Source organism: Mobula hypostoma, chromosome 12 (genome assembly GCF_963921235.1).
Source record: "Mobula hypostoma chromosome 12, sMobHyp1.1, whole genome shotgun sequence".
Taxonomy (NCBI): Eukaryota; Metazoa; Chordata; class Chondrichthyes; order Myliobatiformes; family Myliobatidae; genus Mobula; species Mobula hypostoma.
The window spans coordinates 79,513,281-79,536,285 of NC_086108.1; the positions used below are offsets into that span (position 1 = coordinate 79,513,281).

Below are 23,005 nucleotides of genomic sequence, written 5' to 3' on the forward strand. Positions count from 1 at the left end.
GTTCAAAATGTACTAGTCAATCATAATGAAAAGGTGAATTTTGCAGTTACTTTTTTGTCAGTGTGTAAGATTTGTGGAATGATAAAGATGGATGAAGTATCCTAAAAAATGCATGAATTTTTATCTGGTAGTTTTTGCCACCTTGGGTAGCACATTTGAAGTGTTCTTGTCTAAAGTCTACAGTTTGATTCCTTGATTTCCACACCAACTCCCAATGACCATGGATTCAATAGGGGGAAAAATAGGTTCTAAATCTCATCTCGTGATCTTTGCAGGTTGAAGTGGTATTTCTTGTTAAATTGGCATTTTGGGGCGTGGGAAAAGACCTGGATATCTGAATTTCATCTCAAGATATAATGAAAGGACACCTACATTTGTAAGAAGCGAATATTGGATAGGTCAGCTAATTTTTAATTTTAGTAGCAATTCTATAAGTGGATTTATTTGGATCAAGGAGTAAGGCAATCTCATACTTTAATAAGCAGGAATGCATTTATTGTTCAGTAGCTTGCTGTAGAATGAGATCGACATGCTCTCAGTCATGAATATGTTCAGGTCCTTGGAAGTACCAGGATATCAGATTGGTTAACTTGGAGGTGAAAACCAGTTACAGTGCATGCTTTAAAAACCATTCACTTTAATGTGGTTAAATTCAATGAAAGTGTTATGGAGCTTCACTGTGACATTTGAGATTGAGTAGTGAATTCTTAATGAGTACTGTTAAAAGATGTATTGTGCGTATTCTTATAATAAGTTAAGATCAGAGTTGGAATCTACAGTGTTTCAGCCACATTCATTGCTTCCCGAGTTGGGATGATTAAACCATAACAATTGGTTAGTAGTTCAGTATTAGAATCAGTTGAAGGACCATGATAGGTGTATTTATCTTAACAGGGGAGTCACTGAGATGCTGAATTAGTTCATTTCTGTTGATAGTGCCCAAACTATGAGGATAGCCTTCTGATTCAAGTTAAGAAAGATGTAACCCACCATCTTGTTCTTTGGACTGATTATCTCCGGTTTGCAGTGTCTTACTTAAGCTGGCAGTGTCGACGTCACATGATCCGAGTTCCTGAGCTGGTATGTGAAATAGAATTCAGATTTGTTGGGACTATCCATGACAGTCCTGATATTCCAAATCCCAGACTTCATATGTGGAGTGGAATTTGCCTGTGAGGATAGTCATAGCTGGTGCCAAGCTGTATGGGTCCTAGTGCCCTTCCCTTGGACAACATTGGTGGCGTGGAGAGCGGAGACTTGCAGCATGGTCAGTTGCTGGTCTTCCATACAACCTTGCCCAGACCTCAGTCAACATTGAAAATCGATGGACAGCTGAAGTCATCATAGCATATCAGCTAAACTTGGCTTTCAGAGAGTGAGTCCTAACTCCAGGGACAAGGGTATCCAAGATGACTACTGCATGGACATTAACTTACTCACATAGTTGGACATCTGCATATACCCCTACATATGTATACACACACACACACACACACACACACACACACACACACACACACACACACAATCGCACTTTCCCAGTTTTCTCTTTGCATTCCATGAGCCTCTGCTTACCTCATGGTCTCCCCCACACTTGATCCTGAATTGCCCCAGAATCTTTTCCATTTAATTATTTCCACTGCTTCCACCTCCCAGGCAATCCCTATTTTCAGGAAAGGAGAGCTGTCCCTGCTGCTTGCCATAGGAGAAGTCATCTCCAGGGTCCCCACAAATATATCTGACCAGTGATTGAATAGCTGTTTCCAAAATTGGAGTGTAGTTTCATTCTTCTAGCAGCACAATGGACATGAACTTTACCCTCCAAGATAGATGGATGCAGCAATATCAACCGCTATTCATGGTCTCTGTTTTTGCATTCACTTCAGTCCTTGACTCTATTTATCAAGAGGGACTGAGCAGATTTTCAAATTTGATTGCCTGTAAGTATTAATTTCTCCCTTTCATCTGCTTCATAATGACAATGTAAGTTGTGATCTTAGCCAATGGGTCCACAGCAGACACAAGTTCAGACCAGACCTGTGTCGCTCAGTGTTGTCACATTTAACACTCCTCAATCTTTCTGATTGCAATGCTGTATTTCACTTCCAACAAACTTCCTGCTGGAGTGGTAATAAAGTATGAATGAGAAACTATTCAATCTATTTACTGTGTATTGTCTTCGCTCCAGCGCCAACGTCTCCCCAAGTTCAATCATCAAGATGCAGTAGGCAGACAACAGTAATATATGCAAATACCAAAGAAGCAAAGGTAATATTTCAGGTCGAAGAAGGGACAATGACATTTACAATGTTTCTCTCTTCAGTGATGTTGCTGACTTGTTGACTGTTTCAAGAATTTTCTATAATTCAGGGTTCCAGCATTCACAGATCTTGATTGTCAGTAAAACTGTGTAATATCCCCTACTCTTTGCAGCGTTGTATCTTGTATTGAGTTGTCTTTTCTTGTAAAAATGAAACCTGTCGGTACCTGATCCAACCTCCAGCTATTCCACCACATAAATAATATAACTATTTTTCCATTTTGAAGTTGCCAATCAAGGCATTATATTTTACTATACTGAAGCTCCCTTCTTTGGTTAACCAGGAATGAGTAATTAATTATCTTAAACATGCTCTTTGACTCAAATTGGAAGTTTGGTGAAACTAAGTTTGCCTGCTGCAATAACAAAATTTAACATATTATTTCATTAAAGTGACATAGTAATGTGCATGTGAAATTGTTTCTGGTTAATTGACTCAACAGCTTTCTGTGGGTCACACAGTAGTGTTACTTTTATCAGGATTCAATTCCCGCTGCTGACAGAAAGTTTGTTCTTTCTCCCCGTGACTGCATGGTTTCCTCCAGGTGCTCTGGTTTCCTCCCACATTCCAAAGATGCACGATTAGGGTTAGTGAGTTGTGGGCATGCTATGTTGGTGCTGCTCTTGGGGGCTGCCCCCAGCATATCCTCGGACTGTGCTGGTTGTTGACACATAACGCATTTCACTGTATATTTCGGAGTACTTGCGACAAATAAAGCTAGTGTAATCTTATATTTCACAGTGGTGGATTAATGTTGAAATTCATTGGAACAATTTTTAAATCTTGCTAAAGCCCTCATAAATTATTGTAATGATGTACCATTAGCTTTATCACATTCTGTTGTTAACATATAGGACCAGATCTTTCACTAAGTTCACTGGTTTCCTGTCCCCGAGTCTATGCTGTTTCTTCTATTGGTAATCAGGTTTCTACCTTCTGCTGGGAACCCTATTCCGGCAATCTGAGTGAGGCCAGAGCCAGCGCAGGTTTCTTCCCCGTGCTTGTGACGTTTGCATTGAGGGCTAGTGGGGTCACAGTGGCATAGCATGTAAAATGTCTGCCTCACTGTTCCAGCTTCGCGGCTTTAATCCTGATCTCCGGTGTTGTCTGTGTAGAGTTTGCACGTTCTTCTGTGACCATGTGGGTTTCTTTCAGGTGCTTCAGTGTCTTTCCCACATCCCTAAGGTTTAGGTGGGTGAAGAATCTGTGTGAGTCAATGGGAATGCAGGGAGAATTAAATGGAATTAGTAAACATAGATGCTTGATGGCTGGCATTGATTCAGAGAGCCAAAGAGCTTGATTCCACCATGATGACTCCCCCCCCCACCCCCCACCCCCGCCACCTCAAACATCTGTGGTCAAACCCTTGAATGTATTTTACACAGAACTCGTCAAAAATGAAAAATAATGAAAAATAATTTTAAAATGTGAATTACTTGGAAAGGAAGAAGCAAAAAGAGCGAACGTGTATATACACACACACACACACCTAAAGCTAATTTAGTTAAATGAAGTAAAAGTCTTTGTTCACCTTTCTCCCAGCAGCCAATTTTTCAAATCGATTTGAATGGGATCAGTGTACTTGTACCAGATTAGTCTGGCACATGTTCAGTCAGTGGAATTGGGAGATCTGTCAAGATTCATCATGTCCTTTTGATTCCATGAGAAGACCGACTCAGTAAGGCCTAAGCTCCGCAACACGCATTGTGCTAAATGCAAGGCCGTGTTGTACCCTCCATCAGGAAACTGCTTGTTATGGGCATATTTGCTGATTGGTACAACACATATCTCAGCATAAATTTTGCTCTGTTGGGTGCAAGTAGAATGTGAAGTTCCAAAAGATTCACTGTATCAATAGCAGAAAGAAAATCTCTGCATGTAACAAAATGATGGTCTGTTGTGAGAAATGGCTGCAGATTTGGAAATACAGTAGGATTAGGGAGTCGGAATTGAGTCTGGTTGCACCAGTGTAGTGGGCATGAAACATCTGGGGATCCTCACACAAAATGCTGGAGGAGCTCAGAAGGTCAGGCAGCATCTATGGGGAGCAATAAACAGTAAACACATCGGGACATGTTACTCTGGATTTCCTGCATCTGCAGAATCTCTTGTTCTGCATTAAGATCCTCAGTTTTGGGGATCAACATATTGAGAGCTGAAATTGCCAACAATTGTCTGATACTAGATTGAGTTCAATTTCTTTTTTCAGATGCACAGAGGAAAGAACTAAAATACATTTTCGTGTCTTATGTATGTAAAAGAAGAGCAGCTTTGGGCCCTATTACTGAAATTGGTATGTCTTAAATATATAGCTTCTTGGGAGGCAGGAAAGAACAGATCTAAGCCTGTCATAACACAATTGATGACTGGTATTCTTTGTCATCTCCACCCACTATTTCTTTGTTTGACCCCACACCAACAATTCCCCAGTTTATCAAAGCCCAGTTGTCCATGGTCTTCCTGCTTAGGTAGGGCCACACCACTTCTTCATGGCCCATGCAGCAAAACTGAGCATTGCTGTTACTCTGCCAAAAGAGTCTTACTTTATTTTCCTGAAATGCCTATATCATTAACAGTAGAATGTCTGTATTCATTTTTTCATCTAATTGGTCTTTGCAAATTGCACAGTGAAGAGGAAGTAGAAGTTGAAATGTGGAATAGGGAAGACAGAGTTTGAGATCCAGAATCTAAACAGGAATGCTCATCTGAATCCTATTGGCAAGATGTCTTGTAAGAGTGCAATGGCCAAAAATTGATGACACAGCTTCATAGCTTGAAAGACAAAGATAGATGGTGATTACAAGTAAATTAAACTTCCATGGCAATTATGCTCCTGTAAAAGAGACCAATACATATCACAAGTCTATTTTGAAGAAAAGAACTGGAAAGATGTAGAAGAAGACTGTCAACTGTCTTGTCAGTTAATCCTTAAAATAAAACTTAATTAAACCGAGGGGAATTAAGTCCAACTTTTCAGTTAGGGCAGTTAGAGTAAAGAGCTGGACACTAAGATAAATAGCAACTCAGCACATTCATTAAAACTCGTTCATAAAACACGAGTCCCAGGTGGATAACAAAACAAGTTGAAGACTGTTGAGACACAGTTGTGTGGTGGGGAATGAGCTATGGCACTGTGCAGTATTGTCATTGGTAGTTAGTTCAAGAGAGACTCATTTGAATATTGGCTCTGATGTTAATCAATATATTTTTCTCTCCCTGGCAGGATTTCATCTGAGCGGAACCGTGACTGAACCAGGCACCCAGTCAGAGCCTGAAATGATCTACAGAGTGGCCATCAGTTTTGACCGCTGCAAGATCACCTCCGTAACGTGTGGCTGTGGCAACAAAGACATTTTTTACTGCGCCCATGTAGTGGCACTTTCGCTGTACAGAATACGAAAGGCCGATCATGTCAAACTGCGTCTTCCCATCTCTGAGACACTTTTCCAAATGAACAGAGACCAGCTTCAGAAATTTATACAGTATTTAATCACAGCTCACCACACAGAAGTACTTCCCACAGCACAGAAATTGGCTGATGAAATCCTATCATCCAATTCGGAGATCAACCAAGTACATGGTAACTATTGTAAGGGTCCTTTCCCCTCCCCCATTAATGGATGTCATTATTTTGTGATGTGTTGATGTGGCCATTTAGTGCCTTGGGCAGGGCACAGGCATAATCAGAATTCTATTCTCAGTACAATGGTCGTGCCTAAGTGCAATTGCTGTTGTATACAATGCCCATGCAAGGGATAATGAAAATGAAAAGAATTGATTTGAATTTCGGAAGAAGGAAAAGATATTTTTCAAAGTGCATTTCTGTCAAATGTACATCTCGTGTACTGTCCAATTCACTTTCAAGAAAGCATTACTTCATTATTCCCAGTTATAAAATGATTTGAATTGTTGCAATTTGATAATTCTTGTTGTCCTTAATGAAAAGTACAATCAGAACACAGTGTGTTTTAGTTTGTCAGGTTCCACTCCTGTCCAAGTCAATAATTCCCTTACGAGATACAGTTCCACAAGCACTTGTCCCTTCTGTAGATATCAGGTGATTTGACACCAGTGATTTTGTGGTGTTAGTTGAGATTTGACTGTGACTAGGATGAAGCCGATGAAATCTATAATTATACCAAAGTTAGTTTTCTATAGAAGGCAAAATGCACTCAATAGCAATGGTTCCTGTATGACAAAACATGGCTGCAGCTTGGATCTTGGCCAGCGGAGAGTCCAATATTTGTGTAATTGTTTTAATATGGGTAATCAATGTTCGCTCTAATTCGTAATGACCAGTGTGCACAAAAATCTTGTGCTGTGCAATTTTTTGCCCAGTGACAACAGCATGTGCGCTCTGAATTTTTAAGTGGAAGTAGACCTCAATAAAAACAGTATAAATAAGCCAGTTCTAAAATCTGAAGACCAATCATTGCAAACTCCATGTTGTCAACTCAGTCTGCACTAGAAACCAGAAAAGGAAATGTGATTGTGTATGATTGTGAAATAAACTTAACATGCCAATGAGCTAGAGAGTGAGAACCTTCTGTGCACAGTTTAAGTTCCTTTGTGTGCAAGTAGCAAAAGATGTGTGTACACGTGTACGTCTTAGAGGGAATATTGTGTGCAATTTTGAAAACACAAGGCAGTGGCAGGCTTGCAGCTTAAGGCAGGAATCTTTTGTAAGCCTTTTTCATTTTTGATAAGATGGAATGGGCTCAAAAATCAAAGTTGAATTAATCTCCCTTATTTTGTGTTTAAAGTTGATAGAATTTTCCCCATATTTATATGGCAATGCATTATAAAATTTTGTTTGTTCTAATAGCGTAGTCTGGTACATACAGCTTTAATAAAAATGATGAAATATTAATATAGTGGCAACAATTTCCTCTTCTCATAATGTCAGGGAGTGCATGTCTGAAAAGAAATATAGCTTTGCAGAACTGAATGTATGAAGGAATTAATTTGACAAGTCTTGCATGCTTCTGAGAGATGGTCTGAACAAGCTGTTCGATGCCATGGGTTTGTGGTTGAGGTTGTTTCAAAGCTATTTCATTTCAGACCTTTACAATCACTGTAAAGATGAACCGAGGCAAGACATCACTCCAGACTATGTGAAAGCGTGCCTACTGTCATTTGCATTCTTACTACCTGCAGGCTTAATTTGTGTGTTGGGTAGATATTTGAGCTTTTTTAATAATTTAACAATGTAAAAATACTCAAAGCTGAAGGACAACCAATTTTAGGAAAATAATAGGTAGAAACATAATAAATGGAGAGGGATTTAATATCATTCTAAAAGCAAGTTATTGTGCACAAGTAGAGCCTCCATGAAATATTGTCTGAACCTGTTAGTCACCTTGTAACACTCTCCTGTTCAAAAATAACCTCCATGTCATTTATTCTGACAAGTGAAATCTTTGATCTTCTGGTATCAGCTTTAAAACCTAAAATGAAAACCTTCCAATTCTAATTTGCCAAACTAAACACTTGTATACTGACACAGAATGTTAGCTTGTTAGCACTTTACATGTACAATCAGGGAAAATTACGTTGGTTTTAATGTTTTTCCAATAGGCTAAACACTTCCAGCTCTATGTACAAAGTTTAGTAAGATTTGTAAATTTGTTTCCGATTTATTTCAGCTCTTTTAGTCAGATTTTGTCACGCTGTAATATTCTGTGGTGAGCTGCTGAGCTGTTGTAAGAAGGTGCTCTCTGATTTCTGCAGCACAACTGTCTCCTACTGTTGGCTTTTACTATTCTCGATGCCCATCTACTGCGGATAAATGGATTTCGTGAGAATATGTTGGATATGGTGGGGGTGGGTGCAGATAGTGTTAGATGACACTGTAGCTAATAAAGAGGTGATCATATTAGATTGTGCTGTGTAGCTTAATATATTTGTCATTATAAGTGTCAAAAATCATTAGCATATCTGTAGGAGTAGCTGATGATTTTTGACATCCTGCATACCAGTCCCGGATATCATGTAGGCGAAGGGAACCAGAGGAAGGTGCTAAAGTCTGTGATGAGAATCGTCTGTTTCATAAGTGTTCAATTTTACAGAGTGATTTTATATTTGCAAAGGTGAGGATATTGAAATAAGGAAGTGTGTTATCAATTCTGCATCTCGAGTCAAGGCTGAACATGGATATCTGAGACCTGTGTCCAGCATTTTTCATTATCTTATCAATTATGTCTGTACGACTTCAGAAATTTATCCTTTCTGTACTGGGTGGCGTTTTGCTTCCAAGTAATATCCATCCCTTTGAATGTAACAAGCCTATTTGTGATATAGAACTATGCTGAAAAGAATACTATATCAAAATTCATATCTTGTGTCAGAGGTGGAAAACTGATTGATTTGGGCCCTAATTCAAACAACGATGGTGTAACTTGTGGCGTATTGTTGCGCATAATTTACTGATTTTCTGATTTTTTCAGAACAAACCTCATTGGATAGTTTTGTATGCAATCCAATCAGGTTAAAAAAAAATGATCCTCCCTATCATATTAAGAACATTGTCCTGATTTCATTCTAAACATCCCTCATCCCCTAATTATAATGCCTTTTCCATTGTTATTCTGCTGTTCCTTTGGTGAATATTGCAACTTTAAAGCAGTTGTAATGCAATACCCATACTGCAGTAAGGGGAGTGAGCAAAGGGCAATGATTACTGTTAAGAGTGGCAAAACTGACACTGTGTCAATGTGAAGTTCTTGCATCTTGCCTAAGTGTGAAGATGTCCAGTTTTTTATAAATATCAGTCATTCCACATGTGAAAATATTTCACAAAAGGACTGAATGATTTGTACTTTTCTCAGAAGAACTTGCTTGTAGTTAGCTAGTTTTGAATGAGTTGAATTAACGGCATAGATGTTTTACATTCACCTGTGGTTACAATTAATACTGAGAGCTAGTAATAAATGTGAGAAAAGAATGTACTGTTTTCACTGGTTGTTACATATTTTAAACAAATAACTCTTCACGGAATGCAAGGTACATTCTCATTTCTAAAGTGTACTTGAATGTATTTTTAATTGTATTGTTTTTTTTTACTTGACGCAGTAACTTGCCTCAGTGGTATAGTTCACGGTTGAAAGTTTCACACCTTTGAAACTACGCAGCAACATAGTTCTCATGCATTGTATGTTGTTTACCTCCCAACCTTTAAATCTATAGATTTTTTAATTCGTGCACATAAATGGTGGTGCTTAAAATTAATAATATAAATCTAGTTGTTGGTGATTCATAACAAAGTTTGTATTTCTACATTTGGAATCAGTGGCTGTAAAATCACAGTAAACCTTTGTTTTCCCCACTTAAGTCGATCTTAAAAAGAACCCAAAAAGCCATACTTTAATAATTCAAAAATCTAGACAGTCCAAATAAGGCTTTTTTCCCCAAAAAGAGCTGTTATGAATAAATATCTTGTAAAAATTATTTGTATTTTAGCAATTAAGTAGATACAGTGCAAAGCACCTGTAGATATTCTAGCATAATATGCCGCAATAAGAGAAAAAAATTAAAAATGACTTTTCTTTTCATTTTCACCTCAACATTTACCTTATAGATAATGGAAAATACTGGAGGTAGATAACGTGACCATTTGTATGTAGCTGTGCCAGTGACACCTTTTACTAATTGAGAATCTACCACTTAACACATAGGATGTGCATTCAGCTGCAAACAAATCTGTCTGCGGGCCTGGGAACTGCCCATTAGTGTTTCAGAAATAAAATTGAGGGCAAGTAATTATTTACAAAAACGGGAAGCTGCTGGGGACATTGAATTATTAATCCTGTGCCTGCATTCGCTCCAGGAAATTCCTAAGCCCAAGACAACAGCTGAGTATGAAGCAGCATTGAATGTAAACTCCAGGGTCAATTTTTAACCTTGAGTAAATGCTAGGGGTGAGGTTAATGACAGGGGTTGAAGAAGGGAAGCCACAACAATCCTTATTTTCCAATTCAATCCCAGTACCTCACCTCTTAAAGGAAGACAAAGGCTTGCCTGTCTTCAAATCTGCTTCCCTTCAGCTGGGATTCTAAATAGCTTTGCTGTTCAAGCTCCAGTTATGACTCTGGGCATTATTTGCATCAATTGTCACGGCACACACACCTTCATATCCTTGCTGTTTTGAAAATGGTTAGGATTTGAACAGTATTTAGCTGCTTAACACCCCACATTTCTACCAGGCTAAAGGGGTTAGATAGAACCTCTGTGTTGCTGAAATAACCTCTTGATTCTAAAGAGCCCCAGGAATTACTTCAATGGAACTTTCTGTCCCGTTCATATCACCTGCAATATTACTGAAACCATAGATTTCACCAAATAATTAATCTCCACAGGAACTACAAAACATGTGATAATATAAAATGATGAAAAAAAATTGCAACATGCGACCATTAGTCCCCTCCATTCTGTCAGTGTAAGCTTCACATTTGGTGCACTCTGCTGCCATTTTCACCTCTTGACCTGTAACGTTTTGTGCAGTTCCAGTTTTATCAACTTCCTTGTTGCTGATGTGATGGTGTGGTGTCTGACTGTATATGCTCGTGTTCTTACATAATATGCAAACCATTACATACTATGTACAAAAACGTAGAGATCAATATTCAAATTGGGCTCCTTGTTATTGATTTGTTGTAGAAATGGTTTTTATTATTTACCTACTGAAGTCCATTTTAGAGCAAGATGATCAAAGTGGTCCATAGTACAGGACACAGATAGATAGATGCTTATTGCTCCCAAGGAAATTGCAGTGTCTCAGTAGCATTACAAGTGCACAGATATAAATACTGGAAGAGAAATAGAAAGAATAAAAAATAAGTTGCCACAAACGGTCTAACAGGAGGAGGTCATCACTTATCTGGCTATAGGTTGACTCATTATAGAGCCTAATGGCTGAGGGTGAGAATGACCTCACAGCTCTCTTTGGAGTAGTGTAGTTGTCTTAGTCCATTACTACAAGTGCTCCTCTGTTAAGCCAAGGTGGCATGCAGAGGATGAGGAACATTGTCCAGAATTGCCAGGATTTTCCATAGAATCCTTTGTTCTACCACAGCCTCCAGTGTGTCCAATTTAGTTCCTTTAACAGATCCAGCCTTTCTAATCAGTGTATTGAGCCTGTTGGCATCACCTGTGTTTTTGCCATTGCTGCAGTACACCACTACATAGAAGATTATACCGGTGCCAACAAACTGGTAAAACATGTGAAAGAGAGACATGCATACTCCAAAGGACCTGTCTCCTCAAGAAGTATAGGTGACACTGGCCCTTCTTGTGCACAGCCTCTGTGTTGGTGCTCCACTCAAGTCTGTCATCCAGGTGCACCCCCAGGTACTTGTAGCTCCTCACCACATCCATATCCTCACCATCAATAGTAAAAGGGAGCAATGCAGGTTTAGTCTTCCTAAAGACCATCACCATCTCCTTTGTCTTACTAATGTTGAAGAGAAAGGGTAATCATGTGGAAAAGCAATAACAGTAGGCTTGCACCAGAGAACACAATTTTGTGAAGATCTTACGGTTATCTATATGGTTAGATTTCCAATGAGAATAGGGAATACACCAATGTGTTACAGGAGTGAGATGTACCTTGCTGTCAATATCAGAAAGACGAAAGAGCTGATTGTGGACTTCAGGAAGGGTAAGACTGAGGAACACATACCAATCCTCATAGAGGGACTAGAAGTGGAGAGAGTGAGCAGCTTCAAGTTCCTGCGTGTCAATATCTCTGAGGACCTAACCTGGTCCCAACATATCAATGCAACTGTAAAGTAAGCAAGACAACAACTATACTTCATTAGGAGTATGAAGAGATTTGGTATTTCAACAAAAACACTCAAAAACTTCTATGGATATACTGTGGAGAGGATTCTGACAAGGCTGCGTCACTCTCTGATATGGCGGGGGGGAGCTACTGCACATGACGGAAGGAAGCTTCAGAGGGTCGGAAGTTTAGACGGCTCCATCTTGGGTACTAGCCTACAAAGTACCCAGGACATCTTCAAGGAGCAGTCTCTCAGAAAGGCAGCAACCATTATTAAGGACCCCCAGCACCCAGGGCAGACCTTTTTCTCACTGTTACCATTAGGTAGGAGGTACTGAAGCACACACTCAGCGATTCAGGAACAGCTTCTTCCCCTCTGCTATCCAATTCCTAAGTGGACATTGAACCCACGAACACTACCTCACTTTTTAAATATGTATTATTTACGTCTTTGCACGATTTTAATCTGTTCAATATACGCACACTTTAATTTATTTTTCTCCTGTATTATGTGTTGCATTGAACTGCTGCTGCTAAGTTAACAAATTTCATGACACATGCCAGTGATAATAAACTTAATTCTGATTTTGATTTTGATTCTGATTACTTAATGAAACTAAGTATTACATAGCTGTAATGATATTAGCTTGACGCAGAAAGTAAGATACTTGCCTTTCCTTTTGGATTAGCACATGGTGTTGATATTCCCATGTACTAGCCTTAAGTGTTGTTCTTGATGTGGAAGATTAGAGATCTGAAGGCAATGCTGATATGGTCACCGTGTACTAGTGATAAAGGGAGAGAAGAAATGGATAATGTGATACCTGGAGAGGTTTCCATTGTTGTCTTTATCCTTGAATATTGCTGGTACGGGATCAAAGAAAGAATATCCACTGAAAATATAGTGGTTGCTATCCTCCTCAATTTTTTCTTTCTTTCTCTTGTTGAAGTGTGGCCATTAACACCAGTGAGGTATTAATATTAGTAGTTTCTTGTCAGCCCAGGACTTTTACTACTTATGAATGTGGAATACTTCAGTATCTGATTTGCAAATGGAGCTAAAATCTGAGCTGTCATCAGTGAAGAATGCCTCCTGGCGAGGATGGCCTTGAGCAGCTGAGGTTAATACCTTCAACAACTCCTGCAGCAGTATCTTCTTTGAGTTAAGAGCAGACACACTTCCCACGCTATCTGAATTCATCCTGTCTGTTTATGGATGAACCGAAACTCTGAGAGTGCGATGCTGAATGTTCCAGACAGAACACGGAGTAAGGATGTTATTGACGACAAAGTGCTGGGTAAAATTAACTTGTGGCTGATGATTGAGATGAGGTGAATCAGATTCTACAATTCTGTGTTCTTTTTGTTCTGGCTTAGGTAGGCAGGAAAAAATGTGTCTGTCTTCTACACTGTTGGTTGGATGCCAATGTTGTCACTGTATTGGAACAGTTTTACTAGTTCTGCAACTTGGATCCTTGCCATAGATTGGATCGATCAACTCAGTATTCTGATGAGAATTGGTTAGATCTGTGTACTGACAGTTCTGTGATAATGTACCATCTTGGCACAGCCTTAGTAGCAAAGGGAAGGAACCAGCAAATTTTGCAAGTTCTTTTTCAGGTTAAAAACTTGTTTTAAACAAAATAGCCATTAAGCTAGAATTGATTAAAAAGGAGGCTAGTTTTGAGAGTGGCTCTGTTTGAGTTCTGGTGCGTTGTTTGAGGTCAAAGCGCCACGGCTAGGAGGCTTCGGTGAAGAGGCAGAGCAGAGGTAAGTGCAGGTAGGATCCAGCAACCTTCACCTTCACATTTGGTGAGTCACGGCAGCGTTTAGGGCAGTGGTGTGTGCTTTCCACAGGATGCGAGAGATCTGGAGGAATACTGTGTCCCTGAGGAATACACCTGTGGGAAGTGTGTCCGGCTGCAGCTCAAGACCGACTATGTTAAGGAACTAGAGCTCTGTGCACCTAAGAACATCTGAGATGTTAAGGACCTGATAGATAAATTTTAATGATGTCGTCTCACCTAAGGTGCAGGTTGCAGATAGTTGGGTGACTGGGAATTTTCTTTATATATTCACAGAATATGTCATGTGCTTGGAATGTGCTGCCAAGAATGATGCTGCAGACAGAAATGATAGAGACATTTAAAAGGCTCTGAGGTAGGCACAGAAATATGCAGAGAATGGGGCGGATATGGGCCAAGTACATGAGAATTAATTAGTGTAATTAGGCATCATTAGCTTAATTAGGTTGGAAAAACATTGTGGGCTGAAGGGCCTGATCCTGTACTGTACTGTAAATACTCTAAACAGTTGAGTGTGCGGTGAGTTCTGGTTAATCGGAACACATCGGGAACTGTATATCTTGGGCCAATTAAATGGATGACCCAATTAACCGAAGTTTCATGGAAATAGTTAAAAAGGTATTTAAAGAAAAAAGGAAAACTACTGCTTAACTAAGTTATAAATTCTGTATTTAAATGAAATACAGAACAAATTAGAACACACCAATGCTACTGTAGTATGATAAAGCTGTGTGTTAGTTCCTAATAGTTATTGACGGAGAACTTCCAATTTATGCTGCCATGTATGAGGTGTCCAGGAGGTGTAACACCTACTGAGGTAGCTTGTCCAGTCCATTCTGGGGCAACTCACTCACCTTTAGTTCCCAGCAGACACTCAGCTCTCAGCTATGGTTTTAAGTAGCTGTTTGTATGTCACAGCGGACACAGCCCAGTACACGATTCAACACGTGGGCTAAACCAAGTTGAAGGTAATCAGCGAACCTCGTACCTGTCTTAGCTTGTCCTAGACATTTTGGATGAGATTAACAGTGAGATCTAACGGCCAAGAACGTGGTTCTACAATGCTTCTTGGAGAGCGAGGGGCATGATAAGGCACAGAAGAATCATGGTTATCCACAGCAACCAAGGAAGACCCCGATTTCTGATGACTACGAATATCACTGGACCCAAACTTCTGAGATTGATAGAATGGAAATATCCCAGTGAAATAGCTTTTCCAATTTAAAAACTCTCCCACACAAGTTTCACTGTTATCGTCAGATACGACAGACAACCAGCATGCTGCCGTGTTCTTTTGTTTGACTGTAAATGAACAAAATTAGTGCAAACATCTAGAACAGATAACGGGCTGCCTTCATAATGTTCCAGATGATTATTTTCATTGTTGCATTCAAGGTGATTGTCAATACCTTCAAATTCTTCGTAGTTCCTAACTTGCTAACTTGTTGAAGTAGAGGGTGGGAGGAGAAGATGGCGGCGTGATGCAGCGCCTGCAGCCTCTCCGGTGAAATGGTATCGTATTTGTTAGATAGGGTACCGTGCACAATTCTGATTTGATGGAGACAGCTGTGAGAAGCACGGAGGAACATCTGGAGAAACTTCTGAAATGCCCGGTTCGCTGCCGCTGCTACTGTGAGATCGAGAATCTCTGGAGGGAAGGCCCCAAATCCTTGGCTTTGCCTGCTGCTGGTGGCCAGGGCTGGGGTCAAAGCGCTCAGCAGAGATGGTGTTCAGTGTCGGAGGCTCGAAGTTTTCGGAAGACTCAGAGTTGGACTGTGATCGGGCACGGCAGGGAGAGTTTTCTTCCTTCTCCCGTCTGCGTGAGATGTGGGACTTTCAAGAGACTTGGAACTTTTTTTTACCATGCCCATGGCCTGTTCTTCATCAAGTTATGGTATTGCTTGCACTGTTGTAACTATATGTTATAATTATGTGGTTTTTGTCAGTTTTTCAGTATTGGTCTGTCCTGTGTTTCTGTGATATCACACCGGAGGAATATTGTATCATTTCTAAATGACAATAAAAGAGGACTGCGTGTCCTCATAATCTAATCTAAATTGTTTAATCATTTTCACTCACAGCCATTTCCGGTGTCTCCGAGCCTGAATGCTTGAAACCAGAGTGAGCAAAACAATTCTAATTTGTCTTGCAGCTTATTTCTCACCAGCCATCAGTGACGATAATCACTGCCTTTTGAACACAAACACACGTAACTGACACTATTTATAAAACCGTTCGCTCTACGCACGGTGTAGTGTCTAATGGCCATGCAAGTGCATGTGACTGACTGTAGTTAGAAACTGTTCAGCAAAAGTGTCCTGTCCCAATTAGATAGCATAGTGTCCCAAATAAACAAAGGGGATCCTGGCTATTTTCTTGATTAAAGAGTTGTTCCAAATAAAAGGCTTCCCCAATTAACTGATAGACCAATTAACCTGACTGCACTGATTGACCTTGACTTTGCAGTATTTGCATGCAGAAACTGTGTTTGGATGAGCAGCTCTTCTAGATTACTAGTTTGATGTAATTGAGTGGTAGTGTTCCTCTATCCATTGAAACATACATGAGAACATTGAACAGGCTCTGGTGTTATATTTTCCAAACTGGTCTTTGATGCATAGGAATTTCTGCTCTCTGAAGCCATAATGCACACTCTGATATAGAAGAGGGGAAGAAGAGCCAAGAACAAATTTTGATGTGAGGGAAAAAAAGTAAAAGACTGGGTCAAAGCCAAACCATAGTGGTTGATAGGAGTTACCGAATGGACTGTCTTGGAGAGTGGGAGCTCACTGGTTGTTCCTGTGCTCCGGTGGCAATGTAATCAGTTTAAGCTCCATTGTGTCAGTTCTATTCAAATGGAAGTGTGCCCAAGTTTATTATCTCTGTTGGATACAGAAATCACTTTGGACAATACCTTCTGATCAGTTCAGATTTGTATTGTGTGATGTGCACTTAAGCCCTTGGAATTCGTACAAAATGCATGCTGCAGGTGAACGTAACCTGAGCAACAATGCCCATTTGTCATCAGGAGCTCTATTTACTGTCATTGTGCGACTCCTGACAATTTAAAGATGTGCCTTCTTTTTCTTCCTTCTCTGGTTTATTTAGATAAATGCGAAGAAGGAATCAGTGGACTGAATCTTGGTTTTCCTAACTCGTGTGTCAGTGTCATTGGGCTTTACCTCATTCGTCATTAGAATTGTACGTAGTTTCTTTTGATGATAAGATTTCAAATGGATTGTTCTTTCCAGGAAAGAACATCAAGATTCAAAATTGGTTAATGTCATTTCCCGTATGCAAGTGTAAGGAGAATAAAACAATTGTTACTCCAGATCTGAGGCAGCACCAAAGAAATTGCACAAGATAAAGAACACAATAATAATTCTAAAAAAAAACTCCCCTATAAATATAAATATATGTAGCGACGATGCCCCAGTTGACTCCCATTTGTCTAGGGTGAACTGGTGTTGACCCCGCCAACTCTGTAATTGCATTGGTGTGGATACTGTGTGATTGCACCCAGGTACAAGCCCACGACATAAAAAATCAGACAGTACACGATAGGCAAGTAAATGATTACACATTATAATTATTTCTCGGTGATGGGTTAGTAGAAACAAATAAAATAAAGGTGCCAAATCAATAAATTTTATCAGTTCTGTGCACAATAATTCGTTGGAGCTCACGAAATTCAGTATCCATTCCTGCCCTCTCCTCCAAACTCCTTCGACCCTTGGCTGGGATCACTCCCGGTGATCTACCAGAGTACTCAACTCATGTCCGACCTCTTCTCTTCTCCTTCACCAAAAGCCCGCACTTCTCCTCCGGTTCCCACACATACAGATAGAATAACATGACTTCCATTGGCTAGCAAATGAATACAAGGCCCATTATCACTAATAATAACCCAAACATGCTGCTACAGAGAACCCCTTACTCAGCAGTTAACAGTACAGAGAAGCCATTTTGTCAGCCTTAACAATTAACATTACGATGAGTATTACTGAGAACCCTACATATACAAGATAGCTTATAAAATGATGCTAGGCTATACATAAGGTGACTGTCAGAAAATAAAGTGGTGGCATGAGAAGATTAGGCAGCTTCTCAAGACTGCCCCGCCTTTTTACGTGATTGTGGCTGTTCTGGCCCACACCTCATCTCCGTTTTTGTGCCAATTCCCAAGGCCCTCAGTTCTTTGTTCTTTCAAAAATGTATCTGCTTCCTCTTTGAAGTCTCTCCAGCATTTACCCTCAACAAACTGCAAATCAGAATCAGGTTTGCTACTAACGGCATGTGTTGTGAAGCTTGTTAATTTAGCAGCAGCAGTATAATGCAATACATAATAAAGAAGAAAAAAAAGTTAAAATAAATAAATTACAGTCAGTATATATCTGTATATTGAATAGATTAAAAACAGTGCAAAAACAGAAATAACATTTTTTAAAAAGCGAGGTGGTGTTCATGGGTTCACTGTCCATTTGGGAATCGTATGGCAGAGGGGAATAAACTGTTCCTGAATTGCTGAGTGTGTGCCTTCGGGCTTCTTCCTGACAGCAACAATGAGAAGAAGGCATGTCCTGGGTGATGGGGGTCCCTAACAGTGGATGTCGCCTTTCTGAGGCACCACTCCTTGAAGACGTCTTGGTTACTACAGAGGCTAGTACCCAAGATGGAGCTGATGAATTTTACAACATTTTGTAGCTTTTTTCTGTCCTGTGCATAGCCCCCTCTCTCCACCCCACCCCACCCCACCCCCATAACTGACAGTGACACAGCCTGTTAGAATGTTCTCCACGTTACATCTATAGAAGTTTTCAAGTGTTTTAGTTGACAAACCAAATTTCTTCAAACTCCTAATGAAATATAGCCACTGTCTTGCTTTCTTTACAGCTGCATTGATATGCTGGGACCAGGTTAGACCCTCAGAGATCTTGACACTAGGAACTTGAAATTGCTCACTCTCTCCACTTCTGATCCCTCGATGAGAATTGGTTCATGTTTCCTCATCTTGCCCTTCCTGAAGTCCACAATCAGCGCTTTCATCTTACTGACATTGAGTGCAAAGTTGCTGCTGCGATACCACTCAACTAGCTAGTATATCTTGCTCCTGTATGCCCATAGAACTTCCATAGAAGAGAATTCCAGAGATTCACAAACCCCTCCAAGAAAGTTTCTAGCCAGCCGCGTTTCAAATCACAATTGCCTGATCTTAACTACCTGCCCTCATTTGGGTTCTCCCACTCCTGGAAGCATTTTATGATCTACCTTGTCATCGATCTACTTCCTATAACCTCTTGTGATTAAAAACAACTTTTCCACCCTAGGCATTAGTTTATGATTTGCTTTTGGACTGCCTGAGTTGTCAGTATATCATTTCTTAAACAAATGTACAGCCTTACCTTTACCCTGTACAACTGTAATTGGTCCCACCCCCTTTTGCGATAAAGTACAATATGCCATTTGCTTTCCTTGCCCTTGCCGTACCTGTGTACCTACGTTTTGCAATTTGTGAACAAGAAAATCTAGATCCTTTTATACTTGGCCACAATCTTTGCCCATTAGGTAATAATCTGCTATTAGTTTCATCTAACCAACACGCTTGGCATTACTTTCCCATGTTAAATACAAGTATTTACCCACTTACGCATCCTGTTTATATCCAGTTGAAAAAAGGTTAATATTGTCATTGCAACGTTTCCCACCCATCTACTTTCAAGTCAATTGCAAACTTGAATATATCTTCACTTTCCCCCACATCCCTAAAAAGTGTAATTGATCATGAGCAATTGAGTGCATGCATTGGATACCAATGCTATAAAAAGGCATTGCCACAAAAGCTGATTTGAGCAACTTGCAATTCTGATGGAACTTTGAATTTTCAAGGCTGTCAGATCTCCATGTTCCTTGCATGAGAGATTCACTGTTGTCTTCAGAAGTTTGTACTTTACATTGGTGGCGCAGTTGATATTTTCTGTTCCACTTGAAAGGGAGCAAATAAGAGGAAAAAAGCATTAGGAAGAAGAAAGGCAAGAACGGATCGTCAATAAGTTTGCTGCTTTCATGGAAGCTAATTGTTTTGTGGGTATTGCATTTAGCCACAGATCTGCTGAAAGTTTAATTTTCATCAGTAAAGTTGTAAAGAGAATAGTTTGCTATTGCAAAAAAGAAACTTTAAAGGATAGTTGGATTTGCAGGATATGAATGATAAGATTTTCATGTTTTGGAAAATCACAGAATATTTAATTCATTCCTTTGGATTTTGGGGTGGGGGTGGGGTTGAAATATTTCACACTGATTTAAAATAATCTTTGGTATGATGTGTCATATATAGAGAAACAAAGACTAAAATGAAAGAAGTGCTGCCAACAGGATAAGAAAACTAGATACAAACATGCATGTAGGTTGAGAGAATGTTGCGTTGATTGAAATGAGGTGTCAAAGCTTTCTGTCAGCAGCATCCTGTGAGTATTTGGTGCTAATCCACAAGGAAATGCAAATACACCTTCTCCATTATCTGCCAGTATCACCCTGCTGTTTGATGCCATTCTGAGACAAAATGGCGAGGTGCTGACATTTGGAAACAAAATATAGCTTTGAATCAGTTAAAATGCTTTCAAGATTTGTTTAATTAATAAGTTTTAGAACTTCTAAGCTCTTAAAATTCAACTCAGTTGTTTCAAAAATAATATAAATGTAGTGTGAGCAGTTACAAACTCATGGGGGCGCACATCTCACGCAACCTCTCATGGTCCCAGGACTCATCCTCCACAGTAAGAACGCTCATCAACGCATCTTCTTTTTGAGGAGGCCGAAGAGAGCTAGTCTGTGCCACATTCACAACCTTCTACAAATGCGCAGTGGAGAGCGTCCTGACGTGCTGCATCCCTGTGTGATACGGAGACTGTACTGCGACTGACTGGAAAGCACTACAATGGGTAGTTAAAATTGTCCAGTGCCTCACCGGCATGAGCCTACCCTGTTTAGGGACTGCTTGTCCCACTCCTTTCAGGGAGAGGCTATGCAGTATCCATGCCAGGACCTCTAGAGGCAACGATTACTTTCCCCAAGCTGCCAGGTGGATCAACACCTCCACCCATTAATCCACTCCACCATCCCCACCAGCACTCCATACATCTCATCTAGTGTCATTCTATTTACATACAATCAGTGTATGAATACAATAATACAACTGGTTCATTGTGTTTTATAGCATTGCTTTTATATTTATAATTATTGTGTTTTTTTCCATTGTTCTTCATGCTTACTGTTTTGTTTATGCTGCATCAGATCTGGAGTAACAATCATTTTGTTCCCCTTTACATTCTTGTACTGAAGAATGACGATAAACGATCTTGAATCTTAAATTAACAGCGTTTTATTTTCCTGCTTTGCAATCATTCCTCCCACTGAAATGAATTTGTTTACTGTTCTTATACCAGGTTTAATCTGACGCTGATTTCAATGCATCAACTGGTGTTATTGCTGCAAATTTGAAATGGATGTTGTTAATTCCTTGCATGGTCTGACCTGTAATGTTAAACGAAGGCCCAGTTTTGTTTTTTTGATACATGCAAAAGAACCCACAATACCTTTTAATGAAATGGACATCTGGGGAGCCTTCATCCCTCACCCTAATCCACCATAGTAGATCACTTGGATGCATGTGTTCAAGACAAAAATCACATCTGACAAAGTTGATTTGTGTTCCATGATGGTGTTGATGTAAAAATATATGAAATATTTGTATTGACCATTAAAGCCTTTTGACGTACAAAAGTCATTTGATAAAGCACTAAAAGTGATGTAATTGTAAAGATAGTAGTAGTCAGCTTACAAAAGTGGCAATGAAGTAAGTTAGTTTAATTCTGAAAGCGTTCTTAGATTGGGAAGATATACTGTAAAGATTGTTGTTCCCTAGGGATTGGTAGCAGAAACTATGCTCTTTGTGATCCATATCAATAACTTGGACTTGAGTATTCAGTGCAGCATTTGCAGATGATGCAGGTCCCCCAAACATAGTAAATGGTCATAAGTTACTGACAAACTTTGAAGGGCATTTGTATCAGTATAGTTGAGGATTCAATGGATGCGGTTGGCCATGAAGCCCTGTTTCTGTGTTGCATGACTGGCCAAATTGAACATACACATGGCATTAAAATGTAACACTAATATGATGAGTTGATTTTAGGAAGAAAGGATTGGGAATGGCAAGACAGCATATTGAAAGGAGAAATTTTGAAGGAAGAGTGGTCTCTTGATTTACATACAGAAGTTCATAAAGATAATAAGACAATTTAAACAGTTCTATATAAAAATACACTGAAGCCACAGCTTTATAATAAAAGCATGCAGAAAAGCAATGAAATCAAACACTGAGGTATAGCAGGGATTTTTTGTATCCAGTTATAGACACCACTTCTTGGGGCAAGTTGAGTAGAGCAGAGGTTGACCAGAATTATGACAACATTACTGTGCTTTACTTATGTGGAGTCGTAGAACCTGAGATGCTTTTATATTGACGAGAAGTTTACAGGCGGATTGAGCAGATGGATTCAAACTTTTTGGTAACATTGAGTAAACTGGTTTCTGTTGACATGATAAAAATGCTGGAAACACTAACAGGTCAGGCAGCGTCAACTGGGGAAAAAATGTGAACAATTCAGGTCAAAGCCCTTCATTACTGTGAGGAAAAGAGATGATCAGATGTGACAATTTTAGGATAACTGCCCACAAAACTTGATGATTTTCAATTAGCAAGTTGCTCTGAACTGGAATTCAACTTCTGAAATGTGACCAGGTACAGATTTCTTCATACTTTCATGAGGGAATTGGGCACAAACGTGGGGGGGAAAGGTGTCAGATATTGTGGACAAGGAGCAAGTTGGTGGGCTGAGATGACATAGTCCTTTCAGAAAAGCTGACACCAACATGATGGGCTGAATGGCCTATTGAACTGTAAATTGCTTTGATATCATTATGGGATGTGGGACTTAATTGTATGGTATTCACAACATATGGTTTACAAAACAATAGAAGCTGACTAGCAACCTATTTCATTGGCTGTGTTGTACCTCGAATAAGTGTGAACTGAAAAAGGA

General features: G+C 39.7%; 1 protein-coding gene across 1 annotated transcript in view; it reads left to right on the forward strand.

Moving 5' to 3' along the window:
• zswim5 (zinc finger, SWIM-type containing 5) overlaps positions 1–23,005 on the forward strand; it is a 246,964-nt gene that overhangs the window by 136,346 nt on the left and 87,613 nt on the right. Inside the window, exon 2 of the mRNA XM_063064460.1 lies at positions 5,545–5,901. Within this exon, the coding sequence (XP_062920530.1) occupies positions 5,545–5,901 (357 nt within the window). The remainder of the gene's footprint in view (positions 1–5,544; positions 5,902–23,005) is intronic.